At 35.2% G+C, this 18,923-nt stretch overlaps 2 protein-coding genes across 2 annotated transcripts in view; both read right to left on the bottom strand.

The window, feature by feature from the left end:
• The window catches only part of LOC120637664 (methylcrotonoyl-CoA carboxylase subunit alpha, mitochondrial), a 328,715-nt gene that overhangs the window by 92,354 nt on the left and 217,438 nt on the right, over window positions 1-18,923 (bottom strand). The window lies entirely within an intron of this gene.
• On the bottom strand, window positions 12,778-14,377 carry LOC120623526. Its single transcript, XM_039889577.1, has 2 exons — window positions 14,207-14,377; window positions 12,778-13,992 (listed from the first exon to the last, which is right to left on the bottom strand). The coding sequence occupies exons 1-2, from the start codon at window positions 14,375-14,377 to the stop codon at window positions 12,994-12,996; spliced, it is 1,170 nt and encodes a 389-aa protein (XP_039745511.1). The 3' UTR covers window positions 12,778-12,993.

The raw sequence follows: 18,923 nt of genomic DNA, 5'->3' as shown, positions 1-18,923 counted from the left end.
TCGGATGCGTTTGGTGGCACCAGAATACATTTGAGTGCGTCTGGTGGTGACGGTAAAATATTTCTGACAAAGTAATTATGGCACAAATAGGTAAGATAGGTCTTAAGAAGGTTTTACCTGAGTACAGTTGACGAAATACCTGATAAATAGTAATCAGGCAAAGAGACAGTCAAATGTTAATAAGAAATAAATCATATCACCTCACTGACTACATAATCTCTCGTATATAATATACCGAAGAAAATTTTAACAAAATATTTTAAACGCATAAAATATAACTTTAAAGTTACCAAAATTCAAACGCGTATATTGATTCGTACAGAATGAATTATAAAAAAGTGTTAAGGTACGTAAAGATGTGTAATTTTGTCGTATCGTATTATATGTCCCACATATTTGAAATACACATAACGAGGAATTAGTAAATAAGATGGAATTATTCATGAGGAATACGTCCGCGATGAGGAGTTGGACTCGGAAACGATTCAGATAAATACTGGAGGGATTACCTAACTTTGTTCATTATCACAGCATTCCTACATGGGCGACATGAATGTAATTAATGGAACACGGAAATGAGTTTTCCGTTACATCCCTCTAATTACAAATTATTGTTAACAACGTTATTGTAGCAGGTATTGGCAGGTTTAAATAATTGCGCGCGTAAACTTTGATTAAGTTATCCTTAGTTCCATAGGCACATTAGTTTATTAATATAAATACATTTACAATTTACGGATGAGGCATCATGCGTGTGAAAAATGTTTGTTATAGAACGTAGTTTTTAGAAGTTGTTAAATTTATTTAAATGGAAAATGTCGACAACCCGCACTTCTTGCACTTGTCTTATCCGAAAAAGAAGAATGGAATGAATATAAATATATATTGTAGGTACGTCATACCTAATTATTTCAAAATCAAGCTACGGGAAATATTATCTTTTTATTAAATTAGTTACACATTCTGGTCTTTCACATTGTAATAGTCCAAGATATTTCGCTGACTTTGATAATGTAATTTCTGCAAACACAATTTTTCCACCCATGTTGCTCGGTAATCAAAAGGCTTTTGTGTAAAATCTCGTTACCGGAATGTGATTACGGTATAGTAATTTCCCTGTGCCACCGTTCACGGTTTGACAGTGGGATAAAGCGAGGCTTGGGGATAAATAGACACAGTATTAGATTGATGTATGCGATATATTATGTGATTAACATTACCAATTAATTCCAATCTATTCTAAGTACCTACAAGCGTCCATAAATCTTCAATAGTGAACCGCTTAGTTTTGTTAGAAGCGCTTGATATCTTAGTTTGTTTCCTGATTTATAACAAATAGAAGTTTATGACATTGTACAAGTACACTGATTGTATTTCAGGATTAAATTTTTTTTTGCGCTGCCTTTTTTCACCTGGAGAACTGTAATTCCAGTTTTTTGGTATAGTTGTAGCCCTTTTTTTAACCCAACTGAAAGTAACTAATTTGTTATCTAAAAATGTGTACAATAATTAACATTTTAATGTATATTTTACCATCTTTATTTTAACCCACTAATGGACGGAGTTATTCACTTCATAAAGAAAACTGATCCTTAAATTCGGTTTTATTTATTTACTTAATTATACTTTTAAAGCCTGATTTTGGCTAGACTGAATAAATGGCACAGACCGGTGCCGGGCAGCAGCGACGCCGGTGCGATCAGTCTAGCCCTGCGATGACCAACCCGCCTGCCCAGCGTGGTCATTACCGGGCAAATCTTTGTATGAATGGAGAAAAGGCATTGTGGAACTCCCTACAAAAGACCTATGTCCAGCAGTGGACGTCAATTGGTTGAGATGATGACTTTTAAACATAGAAGGAATAATTTCATTAACCATTTATCTGGACTCTCTTTTCTTAATTCTAACAACATGTGCGTAATAAAACTTAGCATAAGCCTTAATGGTTTGGAAATGATTTTTGCTTATCCTTTCCAATTCAAATTTTCATGACATAATTAATAAACAAATATACTACAACAATACAAACATCGCCATCCAGCCCCAAAGTAAGCGTAGCTTGTGTTAAGGTTACAAAAATGACTGATGAATATTTGAATGAATAATATAAATAAATACTTATAATATATATTTACACCCAGACACTGAAAACAATTCATGTTCATCACACAAACATTTTCCAGTTGTGGGAATTGAACCCATGGCCTTGGACTCAGAAAGCAGGGTCGCTGCCCACTGCGCCAATCGGTTGTCAAATGTGATAAGTGTGTAAATTTGTGAAGATATTGTAATATTTGAATATTTATCACTAACCACACAAAAAAGGAACGTATTAAACTGGACACATGGATGAACATTTAAATTCATTTCCTTTTTTCACGGAAAATATTTTAGGTCCGCCAGATATCAAAAATCGATGTACCTATTGGCGAGGTACTAAACAGAAATGATTCAATATTAGCTTTTGCTTTGCCATCCGTACAAATATTATAAATTCGCATATATATCTGTTTAATTGTTGGATTAATATTGACGAGCACAAAGATTTCTAAATCATTAAAGTAAGCAGACGTAGGATAAGTTTAACGATATTGGCATTCGACGGCCTATTGGCGCAGTTTGCAGCGACACTGCTTTCTGTGTCCAAGGCCGTGGGTTCGATTCCCACTACTGGAAAATGTTTGTGTTATGAGCAAGAATGTTTTTCAGTGTCTGGGTGTTTATATGTATATTGCTATTTATTTATGTATATTATTCATAAAAATATTCATCAGTCAACTTAGTAACCATAACACAAGCTACGCTTTGGGGCTAGGGGGCTTTTGGGTAGCGATTTGTGTTGTGTCGTAGTAAATTGAAAAAAAAAAAAAATTATGTTATGATGTGTTCCGCACAAAGCCACTTCAGCCTTGCGACTTGTAGAGCTAGGTCGGTAAATCTGGTTCATGTTATACGGGTCTCATCATTTCTGTTTTGATCACGTAGATACTCCGAGCATAGTTCTCTCCATCACCCGCTGAGTTACTCTAAACTTTCTTATGTTGCAACACTATCCACCAACACTGGCAACACGCTCTGTTCAAAGTTGTAAAAAAATGCAATTAGTGTATTGCTTTGTATGAGTTACATTGGCTTTGTATTGCTGACCAATGCAAGGTTACCGAGGAAAAAATGTACCATGGTAAAACGTTTTCTACATTACTTTCACAGACGTCGGTACTATGGAAAGTTATGATAATAGTTATAAACTGAGTACTTTTCATGGCAAGAACATTAATGACATGAAAAAAGTGAGTTTACTGGTTACGTAGCATCTTTATTTTATTCTATTTATGATGTTTGGTGAGAAGAAGGGATCTAAATGAATTTGAAGCCGTAAGAAATTTACCATCTATGCTTATATTATAAATGCGTGCGGTAGATTGGATGGATGTTTGTAATTCAATCACGCCACAAAGGCAAAACGGATTAGCCATTTGTACTGTGATAGATTATAATCTGGAATAGCACATAGGTGTATTTTTATCCCGGAAAAATATACGGTTCCTGTGGGATAGATTTGTTTTTTGCAGAGCAAGAGTTCGTTTGGTTTTGTTTGGTCTGGTAGTTTCCCTTAACTCAGAGAACAACACAGGCACGTCATATGCATGAGAACGAAGACCCGGGCAACAGCCAGTATTTAAATATGTGGCAACTTCTATAAAATCAAATAGAATGTGCTACGATCATACGCTGTACGTTGAGTGTACGTGTTTCTTATATTGCTTCGGGGATCAGCATAATGGTGCTACGGATCGCTGACGTGCGACTACGTGACGGAGCTCCCAAAGTCACAAATACAGGCTCGTTTCCTCGCAGTCTTGCCAATAAATCGTATGTTGACTCAATTTGATATTCCTGCAAATCTCTGTTATATGCAGGGGTTATGGGAAATAGCGTTACAGCTTTCTGTCAGCGACTCGTATGATGTCGTCTGTCGACTTCGTTCCAGCACCTTGGTTACCTATCATAATTCCTTATGTTCTGCGATGTCCAGACGATAATACTCTTAAATAAAAGTAGAAGAAGAAGAAATTATAATCTATTACTATGCGAAACTATGGAGTACAATACTATGGAGTTATGCGAAAATACACAAAAAGATAAACGGAAGTTGAATTTTTAATATTGGACTATGTCGGCACATTTGTGATTTAAATATTGATAATTTTTAATAAAAATTATTGTGATTAGTTGAGAACTTTGCTGAAAAAAACAAACAAAGTAGTACGATTTCGAATTTAATCTTAAATTTGCAACTTTGTAATGCACATACCCTTTACACTTATAAAATATCACTTATATAATATAAATATTTATATTATAAGATGATGGTTTTGTATTTTCGAATGTTACCTCAGATATTACTAGTCTCATTTGGTTTTTTTTTCCGTTTGATTTGCGATATAAGTTTTCTATTTTACTTATGAATTTAACGCGGGTAAAAGGGCCGGGCACAACTACTTAGTTATTAATTAAATTTGTGCGGACAAAGTCGATCGGCCTTATCGCTATGATAACAATCTTTCCGGGAAACGGTCTGACAGGGATTAATTCCAAATAGAATAATATTAATTAAACTTGTGTAAACACTAATAATGTTTAGAAAATTCTAGCGATAAGAATGGCATTGTGTACCACAAGTTTGTTATCAGTTATCTTAAAACTTTCTGTGGTACAATCATCATCATCATATCAACCCAATACCGGTCCACTACAGGGCATGGGTCTCCTCCTCTCCTCCTGAGAATGTGGTACCATATAAGTACATATTTTATGAATAGTATTTTAATTGGTAGGTATATCTAAGGCATTTTTTCAACCTCAAAGTGAGGGGCGCTGAGGCGCAGTAGATATATAGTATATATTTACTGTAGTTAAGGTCTGAGTTCTTAAAGCGATCCCCGGCAGGGCAATTGCCCTAGTCTTGCCTGGTGACTTCGGCCTTATCTAGTTACCAGCCATTCCGTCAAATACATGGCATTAAGCGTGGGTATAATACTATAAATTATACAAAACACAATTTGTTCTGTGGTTGCCGATTATGGCAAGTTAATCTCTAGTTAAAGGGGTAATAGCCTAGTGGCAAGTGCTTCGGTTTTCAGTTTCGGGAGGCCGAGTTCGAATCCCAGCACGGACCTCAAATTTTCCGAAGTTATCAAAATATCACTTGTTAACGGTGCAGGAAAACATAGTGAAAAGCCTACTTGTCTGAAAGTTCTCCATTCAGAGGCGTGTGAAGGCCACCAATCCGCAGTGGGCCAGCGTGATGGACTACGACCTAAACCCTTCATTGTCGCTGGAGACCCCAGGTAGTGGGTCGGTAATGGGTTTATATGTTGAATCTGTATTTTAAAGATTTGCACAATGTAACCCTTATTTTTATCCAATATTTAAAAAGGAATTACACAAATTTCGTGACAAGATTACTGTAATTTAAAAAACACGTAGGTGTGGATGGAAAATTTCTGTTTTCGACGGACATTAAAACGTATTCGGATCACGTATCATCCGTGCTTTGTAAATATTATCCCAATCCTTATTTTTAATCAACATCATTTTTTAATTTCAAATAATAAAAGATACCGAGAGCCAGGTGTTTAATGCTTTTTTACTGTAGGTAACTGCGTTCGCATTTTTTATAAACGGATTTTTTTATTGAATTCCACCTTCGTTCGGACAATGAGACTGTACACTAATTAAAATGTTATAAAAAGCATCTTAGCTGTTGACTAAGACATCGTAAAGGTTAATGTTTGACTTTTTTGTCAAATCTTGCAACATATTTTTCCAACTTCTCCTGATTGCAAGTAACGTAAGCTAAATAACATGTTGAAGCTGTATTTTTTATAGATATATATACCGGTAAACCCTAAAATGTTCACAATAATATTTGATAAGTCATAGGGTAGGAATTTCAAATGTATCCGACATTGGAAATTCCAAATAGTTAGCAACTGGTTCATATGGGAAAAACATGCTCTTATTCGGATGCATTTCTCTTTTGTACTGGAATCTAGTTAGTACAAACGTAATATAGATTAATGACGTGTATTGATTGATGTTTGTCCGGGTAATATTAATAAAATTGGTAATATTAATAAAATTAATAAAGTTATAATAAGCCGTCTCTAATCGGTTTCCAAGCTACATCGTACCGGAACGTTTAAACGCTGGCGGCACGTCTTGTTCTGTCGGGGATATAACCCTGAACCCTGGGAACCCGGGACTTTCCACTTATTGAACCACAGCGCTCTGCATTGTGCCAAGGAGGTCGTTATAATGCTAAGTGCTTACAGTGCTTTCAGTTTCAGCCGAGAAAGGGACGTGTTCCTTCCTTAGTTCGGTTTGTTTGCCTAAGGCATGTACTGTCGCTGTAGAGAAGTGACACAAAAATCCCTTCTACAAAATCATATTCCTGTTCAAATAGGGATTTTTACATGCTATTTTGTATTGATGTATGGATATGGATATTAAGCTATGAGGGCAGAGCAGAGAGAGCACTCACCTAGGAATTTTTGATACCACTATCTCAAATATTCAACTAAAGTTAACGTAGAATAATACATACCATTGTTACAAAAGCGAAACTGTGTTGGTTGTAAACACTGGTTGTAAAGCTAAATATCTGATTATAAGTTAAAATTGCACAGAACGGTTTTATTACAAATCACTAATAATTACCTTTTTATGACTTTTTTAAAAAGCTATTAAAACGAAGCAATTATGTACTTCCTTTATAGATACTCTAAATACTATTTATAGTACAGTTTTATTACGTATATCAAATTAAACGATCGCTGCACGTGTTTGGAAAAGCAATATTAGAAAATTGAGTTTGAACGCAGAATAAAGACAAAATTCAAGTCCGTTTTCACATCACGAGAAGCGATATAAACCCGCAATAGACGGATATGAATTTTAAGTTTCAAAATCAATTTAGAGTTTATAGCTTCATATTACCAAGAGTTGTGTAATATATCGAAGGGTATATGAAAATCGAGCAGTCACACCGTGTTATTTGATATACGATGTCCGCATAAGCGCACGGGCGTGACAATAAAAATTTGATGACATTTCAGTGTAGGTACATCTTGGAATGCTTCACAACTTTAGTGCTATAAAATATTGAGTAAGGGATAAAACTTATAAAATAAAGTACTTGGCTACCATTATCATGCCAACCAATGGATATCAATTACTGTAGCTTGACGTAGGTCTTTTGTGAGGAGTTTCAAATACCACGGTCTTGTGCCGCTTGGATCCAGCAGCTCCATGGGATCTGCTCATCTCGTCAGGGGTTTACTAACTCTGTGTTTACCGTTGCGTGGTCGTAATTCCAGCAACTGGTGACCCCAACTCAGATCTATCTGCTATGTTTATTGGCACACGACATTGCCACTTTAGCTTTGCGACTCGTTAAGCCGTGCGGTAAATCTCGTTCTTCTGATTTGATAACGTAGAGATACTCATCTCACTACGCAAAATTATAATTTCCCTCACCAGTTTATTTACTAAGTTTTATCCCTTACTCAATATTTTATAGCACTAAAGTTGTGAAGCATTCCAAAATGTACCTAAACTGAAACGTCACCACAAGACCTATCCGTATCCAAAAGACAATTGGACATTTGAATCGTCACATTTAACAAACGGATTAAAATATCAGGATATAAATTTCAAATTGTAACTTATATTCCATTATATAACATTAAAATGCATAAACATTTCTAAACTGGCAAGATTCGAAATTTATTGCAGAAGTAAAGTAGAAGAAAAGTGTCCAAGTGTAGAAACCTCGGCGGAAACAGCAATTGGCTGAACAATATTATTGAAGTCCTCACCTGGGGGTCAGACTTCAAACCCTGCTCATCCTGCATTTGCGCTATTTTCCTGTCTATACTGTACTTGTATTACAAAACACGTTAAATAGCCGGGATATTTTGCTGAATCAAAGGAAGATAACGATTTACAAACACAACGTGTTTCGTGATTTATTCGTAACATCCTGACCTGTTCTTGTTTGTTCGAAAACAAGGGTTTGGCTAGAGTTTTATCTCTTTTGATCATAGATCGTCATCAGCAATTTGCGATCAAACACTACCTTTGCTTTATTTGCCTGGGGAACGATCGTCGAACAGTGGTAAACGCTTAGACGTGAGGAAAAGGATTTGTTTTACATATTTTTAGATAAATTTGCGACCGAAAAGAAAATAGAAATCTATTTTAAAATAAAATATCGACCATTTTCATATCATAGCACATTTGACCTAGTAACCCTAGTTTCATACTTTGATCCCGTTTTAGTCTAACAACACGGGAATTAAATCCATTGATTTTCGGATTTAATCTCTGGTGTAATATATCTTATATTATCGCCTTCAATACAAAGAATATTAAACAAATAAAATAATTTATGTTTAAAAACCGGCATAATAATTATTTAAAGTCGTGAATGGTCGTTATGAATGAATACACTTTTATTGTACACCACATAAACGTATAGAAAAATTGTAAATAAAAATTTAACGAAAATTATACAAATTGTTGGCCTTATCGCTATACAGTGATCTCTTCCAGTGGTTTCATAAATATTTAAAAAATCTATTAGAGTCGCGTGTAGAAATTATGAAAAACCGATAAAAGCCTTCGTTATTGGAGATCTTCCAATAATCGCCGTTGGAATCGGACGTACTTAATTTATTGCCGAGAAGATCAAAAGATATCTGATTCTACTGAACTCAAAGAGGAATTAAATCTAAAGCAAAATTAAATCTTCGGCCGAGCACGCTAGGAATCTTTTGTAATTTAACTATCACCTTCTAATTGCATGGAGCTCTCACATTGCAGTTTGAAAACGTTGTATAATTGCCTCAATATGCAAGCTAAAGTTTGCACAAGACTATTTGAATTAATCGAATATCGTCACAAAGGCGGAGAGAATTTCTAAAGATCGTACTCGTAAACTAAGATCTAAGGACCGGCCGTAAAAATAAATATTTTAGGCATGGTATACTTCATTTATTTAAGTAAAAAGCGTGGTTTAATTGTTAGTCCAAATAATGTAGGATAAATTGTAATGGCTTTGTAGTATAACTATTCATTTAATATGTTACTTTCGTTGTAGGTAATTTCACTGAGTATAAATTGTGAGTTTTGTCTAGTTTTGTATGAGTTGCATGAGGACTTTAAATTAATGTCCTAGAGCCTCAAGATGCCTTTTAGGCCTGGGCAGTCATTTAATGAGACATTTCTATAGTAATTATAGATTTCGATGAAATTTCCAAATATTGATTATTCAGGCTTAGTTTCGTGTTTAATACACGAAACTAATATAATTATATCCAAGTAAAAACAAAGAAAATCAGTGACAAGCAGACTCAAGTGAGTCTCATTGCAGTTTTGTTGCTTATCATTGTTACCAGAAAGTACTAGTTTTGTCTGCGTATGAATGTGTTTGGTATTGCATAAAAACATAACCTATTTGACCCCATCTTACATTAAACAATAAACTGAACACCTTAATCTGATGTCACTGCGTGTTTTCTATGATGGCTTTGTATATGTTTTCATCTATAGTAGTATAAATGTTAGTAAATAAGTTGTTGAATAAAAGTGTTATTATTTTAATATAGATGATCAAACGAACTTCCTGAAGTGAAGTTCGATCATTATTATATGAGTCGCTTCATTCGAAGATATATTTACAAAGTAGTCCCTTTAACCTACAGGCAACTTCGCACGAATTTAGAGGGTAGTTCAATACTCTTTTGGTATTTATTTTTCATTTTATTTTTTTCTTTCCACCCGCAATATAATCAGCACGTATTCGTATCTTGTGACATTGTTCATTCTTTTTTAGAGATTCGGTAAAAACAAAACTTTTAGGGTTAAGGCACTGATATTTCTATTAAGTGATCTTATGATGGGAGAGGAGGGTACTTATATCTTCGAATGAAGCGACTCATATAATAATGATCGAACTTCACTTCAGGAAGTTCGTTTGATCATCTATTATATATTCGTCGCTTCATTCTTCAGATATATTTACAAAGTAGATTTTCAGAGAAACAAGTTTTGTTTTTGTTTTTACTTTATTAAAAATCACATTTATTCTTAACTTATTAATGTAAGATCGATTAAGTTTAATTAAAAAATCGATTATATTTAATTTATACTGTTTCCTGCGGTTAGGTGGCTACCTTACTGCCTTACTACAGGAAACACCACTGCGTTTGCAAAATCATCATTGCCAGTCAAGATTGGCCGGTTATAGAACCGGGCAAAAGCTAAAGACGTGCTGGACCAACCAGCCGTCTTTCTAATTGTGTCTAGACTGAGTCCAGCGTGGTAAGCAGCTGACGTGGCAGCGTGTCGTGTGCTATGTGCGCTAAACGTGTTCACGTCTACGCCGCTTTCCGATATTACCTGCTTAATCCACCGACTAATAGATTGAGCGGTGGCAGCCTTGTATGGTTTCTTAAACGTAAGCAAGAGGTTTCCTACATTCGGTGTCCTCATATTTTGTGTAACAAAAATATAATCCTTGAGGACTGAAGCAGGACATATATTGATATTATCGCGAAAAAATGGTAGGGATAATATTGGCTGATCTCGTCTAGGGGCCGAGGTCTTTATAATGTCTGTTATGGCTATCTTGACACCGGTTTGAGTGATCGAAACGTTTTTCATTTTAATTAGGGAAAATGTTTGTACTCTATGGGCTGTGCATAAGGCCAGCACAATAACTAATTTCTTGGTAATTTTTTCAATGCTTAATTCTAAATTAGGATACCAGTTGCTCACATGATTGAGTACCAACTGTGGATCCCAAGTTGATGTGTACTTTGGCTTATTTGGCCTAATTTTGTACGCCCCTTTGAGTAACCGTTTTATGCAAACGTCGGAACCTACGTCAAAGTTGGTCAAAAGCAGCGACAACGCAGAGCGGTGGCTATTAAGGGAGCCATATGAGCACCCATTATTAAACTGATGCGTTAAAAAAGAGAGCATGTCCGATATTGAGCCATTAAAGACGTCGATATTATGTGATGAACAAAATTGCCACCAAAGTTTTAATGTAACGTTATATTGTTTGATAGTGTTGTCGGCTAATGAAGCCATCATTACAGTTAAAGCTTCGGGCGGGGTTCCCCTGCGTGTGAATGCCGTCCGCAAAGCCTCGCGACACCCAGGGTAAGTTTGCTGTGCAGGGGGTGGTATTCCCTGAAATGAGATTGAAGAAGAGATTTACTAGAGTTCAAATAAAGGACGTGAGAATCGAGTAAACTCCTTAATAGAGGGTACCAGGGCTGCGAAGGCCAATGGGGAAAAACCATAATTCCCCTCGCCCTATCTTCAATAACCTTGCGTAAGCACTTCAAAATTAAAGAGAAAGGCGGGAACGTGAAGAAGTATTTTGACTGCCAGTTTAGGGTAAAAGCATCAACAGCATATGCGTCTGGTTCTTGCTTCCAAGAAACAAACAAGTCACATTTGGCATTGACGCGAGAAGCAAAGAGGTCAATATCAGGACATCCAAAATGTTTTTTAATAATTTTATAGGCATTATCGGATAGCTCCAACTCTATATCGGGGTTAATCTTTCTGGATTCTTCATCCGCATTATTATCTTTCGTGTTCACGTATGATGCGAACATCCAAATGTTACGTTTCTCGCACCATTGCCAAATGCATCTTGTCAAATCGTTTAGATGTGGGAACTGAATACCACCCTGACGGTTTATGTAGCTAATAGCTGTAGTGTTGTCAACCCTCAGCAATATTGCACAGTTATCGTCTTGACTGGAAAAACTTTTCAATCCCATAAATACGGCGAGAAGTTCGAGATAATTTATATGGTATGTAATGAATGTAAGTGAGTGCGTGTGTCTGTAAGAATATGAGTGCGCCACCAATTGAGGTCTTCTAGAACCATTAGGGGAATGTTAATCTTACTTTCGTAATTATTATTATTATGTTGTAACGCTAGAAATTTATAACGTTCCAACAATTTTGTATAGAGGAACCCATATTTCACTGCTGGACAAGCCGCTACCAGTACACCTATTAGCTGTGCAAACTCTCGGATTGTACATCTTGGTAACTTCGAAAACCTCTTTACGATCTGATTAATTTTGTTACGTTTATCAATAGATAATGATAATGACATTTCATGTGTATTGTATATGAATCCTAGAAATTTACACTTTTGAGATGGTTTTAAAGAACTTTTATCGTAATTAATTACGAAACCTAAGGATTTTAAAAGTTTTACTGTTTCGCATACGTTAGTAAAACAGTCATCGTAATCGTTACCGATACATAATATATCATCTAAATAAATGACTGATGTGAATCCTTGTTTTCGAAGATAGGTTATAACTTCCTTCATAATTTATGTAAAAACTCTTGGTGCCACTGATAGGCCATACGGCATGGCAGTAAACTGATATGTACATAGATTCTTAGAATTAGGTGCGTAAAAATTAAATCGAAAGTATTTTCGATCGGATTCAGCTATAGGAACTAATAAATATGCTTCCTTTAAGTCAATTGTTGCTAGAAAGCCGCCTTCGGGAATTAACTTGGCTGCCGTCCTGTGATCCTCCATTTTAAAATGTGTATTAGAAATAAATTTATTTAAAGATTTAAAATTTAAAATAAATCGCTTGCCTCCGTTAACTTTGGGTGTTAAAAAGATTTTTGATATGTACTGGTCGTGACACGGAGTACAAAGCGAGATAGCCCCCAGTTCTAATAATTTACTAATTGCCACCTGTATGTCTTGCGCCTCCTCGTAAGAAAAGTTAGACAAAGGTGCAATAGATTGACGCACTCGAGTACGCAATGGGATTGTAAATCCATGTTCTATCCATGACAATACAACCTTGTTGGTGGTTATGTGATACCACTCGCTAAGAAAGAATCGAATTCTGCCAGCATGTACCTGAATTATTTCTGTTGTGATGCACGGGTTTTCGCGTAAGAGGTCCTCGTTTGAACTTGTGGAAGTGATTGGTATGACCGACGCGGAGCTCCTGGTGGTCTCCTCTGACCTCCCCGCCCCCCCCTGTTCGACGGGTAACGAGGAGGTCCTGACCAGTTTTTCTGGGCGGAAAACTGAGTGACCGACGTTTGAGGCGTTCTCCCTTTTGGATTAACGCTTGTCTTTTTAATCTGAGATCCTCGTTTCTCAATGGCCTTGCTGGCTTTTATTTTTTCCGATAATGAGTTACCGTATAGGGTCTCATCGCGTTCTGAGTCTTGAATAACGTTAAGGAAATTCTTTTCCAGACTTGGGGTAATTAATTTAATTCTGTCTTTGGTAAGGCAGTGGTGCAAATCGGATAACAAGCGACAGCCGTCAGTTAAATATTTTAAGACAAGTATTTTATTGTCTGATTTGAGCAAAACATCCATAGCTTTGTTGATTGCCGCGGTACCGTTTCCTAGTTGTTGTTGGAAACCAACCAATTTCTTATCTCGTCCTCTGACTATATCCGATACTGCGGCTGAGATTTCCGCGTTTAACTTCGGAGCCTGCAGTGGTTTGCAATTAGCTGGTATAAGATGCTCTTTCATGAGCCTATCTTTATCGTCTTTGACTAACCCTTTCTTAAGTAGAGGAGTCCATAAACCGGCTAAACTTTCATGGACATCTTCTCCAAAGTCTGGGGTTCCAGATGTAGAAGACCCCAAAGCAGACAGCAACTCTGGGTCCAAACTTATTTCTGCGGTTGCCTCAGCTGGTAAAACAACCTCCTCTTCTAATAGGTCCGGTACGTCCTGCAAAGCAGGAGTCGCCTCCGACGAGCCTCGTTCTAATTCGCGGGGTTCGACATCGCATGTATCTGTAAAAATACGATACTTAAGCGGACGAACAGTGATATAGGTATATAGAACGTATAGACCTTTTAAAGTTAATATTGTCTCGCAGACAATAATATGTAGCTAATATGCATATTACATAATATATTTGCTACGTTAGTTGTCATGAAAACATGACACATAATTAGCTCGCAGCTAATTATGATCGCAATTGACTCGCAGTCAATCCCGATTCTAAATTCCTTTTATAAAAGTGTTCAACTAACCTGTAATCGCAATTGACTCGCAGTCAATCCCGATTCCCGTTAAATTCCTTTTATAAAAGTGTTCAACTAACCTGTAATCGCAATTGACTCGCAGTCAATCCCGATTCTAAATTCTTTTTATAAAAGTGTTCAACTAACCTGCAATGTTTTCGTCTCCAATTTTTCTCCTTTACTTTTTCTTCCAATTTTCTGATCTTGTATCTGTATTTATCCAACTTTTCTTGTGCACTACGTTTTGGCATTTTTGTGTTAATGCGCGTGCGCTCGTTGCCTCGCACGAAAAAGGAATGAACAATGTCACAAGATACGAATACGTACTGATTATATTGCGGGTGGAAAGAAAAAAATAAAATGAAAAATAAATACCAAAAGAGTATTGAACTACCCTCTAAATTCGTGCGAAGTTGCCTGTAGGTTAAAGGGACTACTTTGTAAATATATCTGAAGAATGAAGCGACGAATATATAATTGTCCCTATCTAACCCTTAATATAAACATTAAACACGGCTGATGTTATGGTTGTCACTGCGTATTTTTTATGATAGCTTTGCATAGATTTTTATCTAAAAGTATAAAACTTAGGAAGTAAGTTGTTGTACAAGTTTTCATACCTACCACATCGGTTCAGTAGGTACTTACCTTCCAAATACCCTTGTTTTAAGTCTCGACTCTCGATACACGAAGTAGCATTTAACGCTTTATTATTTTATTAAACATGAGAGAGAGAGAGAGAAATAATCTATAATATGTTTAAAGAATAATTTTCCCATTTACCTGAAGTACTGGTAGCGCACCGCTCGTTTATGTATAGTTTAGGTACTCATGTCATGTTCAGTAATGCCCCTCAAGGTGCACATTACCAGGTCTCTCGAGGATGAGATACGGCCGTTCTGATCATACTGCGCGTATATCGGATAAATTCGAAGATAGATATGTTTTAAACTTATAATGAAATTTACGTTTTGTTTTGAGATTTGGTACAGTTCATAATTTATGATTAGTATTATAGTATTATCTTGAGTGAATAGTTAAGTAATAAAATTGATTAAGTAATAATAATTACCTAGCGGTCCCTCGGAACAACTTCGTCATATATGATTTTATCGAAACTTTAACCGTTTACGTAGCTCACGCAGCGGAAGCTCTTAAAAGGAAAAAAAACCCAATTTTGAAACATTGTTCATCGGTGCTATGTTCCTACTGGTCTTAGCGCGATGATATATTGGTGATAAGTTTTCCTCGACAAATGGGCTATTCAACACTGAAATAATGTTTCAAATCGGACCACTAGCAAACAAACTCTTCAGCTTTATATATTAGTATCCCTATCCCTATCCCTACTAATCCCTATCCCTACTAATATTATAATTACAAATGTCAATGTAAGTTTGTTTGTTACGCTTTCACGCAAAAACTACTTAACCGATTCTCATGAAGCTTTGTACACATATTCTTGGAAGTGTTAGAAGTAATATAGAATACTTTTTATCCCGACAATAAGCTCGGTTCCTTTGGGAGAGGGGATAGTGTTTAACGATTTTACACCATAACTCCGACAAATTATAAACGATTTAAATAATTATTTTTGTACTATAGGCGTTGTAATATGTGTTTAATTTTGCCTAAACTTTGTGTAGATCTGATGAATGTCGTTGGAGATAGAGGACAGAACTCCTTAGCGGACAGCAGCAAACCCCACATTTAAGGCGTCAAAAAACAAAATCAAACGCAGACGAAGTCGCGGACGACAGCTAGTATATTATAATTTTCCGTGATTTTCACTTTCTCGACTTCCTGTGTCGGCTGTTATAAATATCCCGTCCCGCAACTCACAGGAAAAAAGATATATTATAAGATATTATAATTATCATTTAAATAATAGTATATTATGATACGAGGGCTACATTGGTTACACTGTATTATGCCATTTGTGGTAATAGAGTCAAGATATATAGAAGAGTGTATAAAGTTATATTAATTAACACGCATTAAGGCACTCTCAAGGGAAAAACAGAATTAACATTCAAATAAGTAGGTAAGTTTTCAGAATATGAGGGTATTTTAACTGTTTTCAACCGACTTAAAAAGGATAAGTTTCTAAATTCTACTGTTTTAATTTTTTGCACATTTATTACTTGCTTACACCGCCATTTTGATAGTTTTTTTTCTTGAACGTTAAACCTCATAGTTTGTCCAATTTTAATATGGTGAAGATTTAATTGTAGGGATCCTGGAGAAATCGACGGAACTCTTCAAATATTATGAGTACACCTATAGAAATTTCAGTATTTTTCCCATAGTTATATCTCTCTAGACATACATTGTAATAGGCTTTTACTCGCATTTTCTTCCTTTTTCGTTGAATTAGATTGAAATACTGCAAATAATAAAGATTTTAAAGCGAAAATTTCTAACAATTCGATCTATCCATCTCCGAAGCATTGGAACGGTAACCTTCCGAGACGGAGGAAATATAATGATGCGCATGTCTGTAGACATCAAAGAAATGCAACTTTGTTGCGGTTGTTTTATATGCTCGAATGATAAGTATGTGGCGTATGTATGTCCTTTAAGTATATTTCTCATATTCTCAATTTTTTCGCATTGAGAAATTAAACTTTATTTGCCTACATATAATATAAGTACATATGTATAAATAGAATTAATAAAATCCTTCTGTTTTGATTCGCTTAAATAGCTAAGCATCTGTATAATCCGACATATGATTCGGAATTTATCTTAAGATTTTATGGTCATTTTATTGGCAAACCAATCAAATATCATTCCATCAAAGTTTTGTATGACATCATTACGTTTTATTGACTGATAAAATTGAAATGATTACATTTGCATGAATTTTTTATTTACGTAAATCTCTATTTGTCTATACAAAGTTATTCTAGATACAAATGAAAAATTACAAAATGGCTGTGAAATTGTTATGTTATTCGCTTGGAAACACTCTGTTGTAGGGATTGCGTCTTTGTTTTTTATTATTCTTTTGTTTGAAGGTGCATTCTCTGCATCGTTTGCTTCTGCGAAATTGAAATGAAAATAGTTAAGTAGTTGGAACTACGTCAAGTAGTTCTTAGATTGTTTTTTGTTAACCTGGAAGTAGTGCTGCCAGAATATAGTTGATATTTTATTTGATATCATGTCTGAACTTTAATTTATTCTAAATAAAGGTAGCCAAGTATAGTATATATTTTGTTTTATACACAGTGATTTTATTATCGTCGATCATCGACAATCGACATCTAAGCAATATTGAAAACACCTACTTAAGGTTTCTACATCAGTGATAATTCCAGTGGCGTGCATAGAGGGTATGTAAAGGGTATGCAGATGATATAAAATAAAGAAAATCTCCGATAAGAGATATAAAAAACTAAGGCATTGTAAGAATTATAGAAAGCCTATCCTTAAGTATTTATAGCTCGTACTGGGGATTTTCTTCATTTTATATCATCTGCATACCCTGTGCATACCCTCTATGCACGCTACTGACCGATAAACAATTAATTGAATTCAATTAAATTTTTGTTTCTGGGTGATAAACAATTAAAAATATAAATTTCTACTTTTTGGTTGCTGCAACAACTGCAAGAGCGCATAACGACTAGGAGACGATTTCTTTTTTTGCTTTTTTCATTTAAATGCGACTAACGTCAGCTATAAACACAGATCCGTGTTAGCAAAATGAATAGGTATCTATTTCGTAGCGATTTTTTATTTTTCTATTCTTCCCAGTTACAAATATTTATTTGACATCGCTTTACAATAAAGTTCTAAAGTCGCGGGAAAAGTTTTTACAATAAAAATCAATATGGGATCGTGAAACCCCGTCATAGGCGATAACTCACACTTATTCTATTAAAGTTGTCCAGCGTCCCCGTTCTGTTGGCACCGATGCTATTTTTAACGCGGTTAGAGGCGCCTGAGAGTAATTAATACATTCACTTGACACTTATATTAAGGCTATTACGCCATTATAAAATTATAATTTACTGAGTCTAAAGTCTTTTTGTTCTATAAATAGGAGAGTTGTTTACCTTAATTATTATTATATTATTAATTATTTATTAGATTAGTTATTTTGATTTCTTAGATACTAGCTAATTCCTGTGACTTCGAACGTGTTGGGTTTTGATTTTATTTTTATAAAAAGTATTTCATATCCTTTTCTAAGATACAATCCACCTCTTTGCCAAAATCGTAATCCGTTCGAAGGTTTAAACATAAAACGTAACAGACAAACAAAGATACTTTACAACATAATTTATAAAATACAGATTAAGATATAATAAAGTACGGATTAAGATTATAAACTATCCTGTTCTCTGTTTGTATATAAATCTATATATATATAATGAAAATGGTCTTCGTTTGAGGCTCAATCACGCCTAAACCACTGATCGTATCGACATGAAACTACTACCATTCGATGCGAAATTTTTCCTAGATGGTTTATGGCTATCTATTTTTTGAATTCCAACATTCCTTCATTTTTTTATTGCTGTTTTACTTTTATGAACATTTATCCCGCTAATAAAAATAAAAGATAAGCATTTTCTCTTGATTCTTTTGTTTTCATGGATTTCAACAGAGTGTATTAAACGGATTATGGTTTTTTACATTCAGCTAAGAATCTACTCACGGTAGTGGAGAACGGCTGGACCAATTGGGCTTTTTTTTTATCTTCAGAATTGTCAGGAGAAAGTTTTGTATGTAAGAAAATTTTAAAAAAGCCCGATAAAAAGTTAAAAATTTCGATGATAATCGAAGAAT

This window comes from Pararge aegeria, chromosome 4 (assembly GCF_905163445.1).
Source record: "Pararge aegeria chromosome 4, ilParAegt1.1, whole genome shotgun sequence".
Classification (NCBI taxonomy): domain Eukaryota; kingdom Metazoa; phylum Arthropoda; class Insecta; order Lepidoptera; family Nymphalidae; genus Pararge; species Pararge aegeria.
Note: the sequence above shows the minus strand (reverse complement) of the source record. Positions and strands in the feature narration are given on the sequence as shown.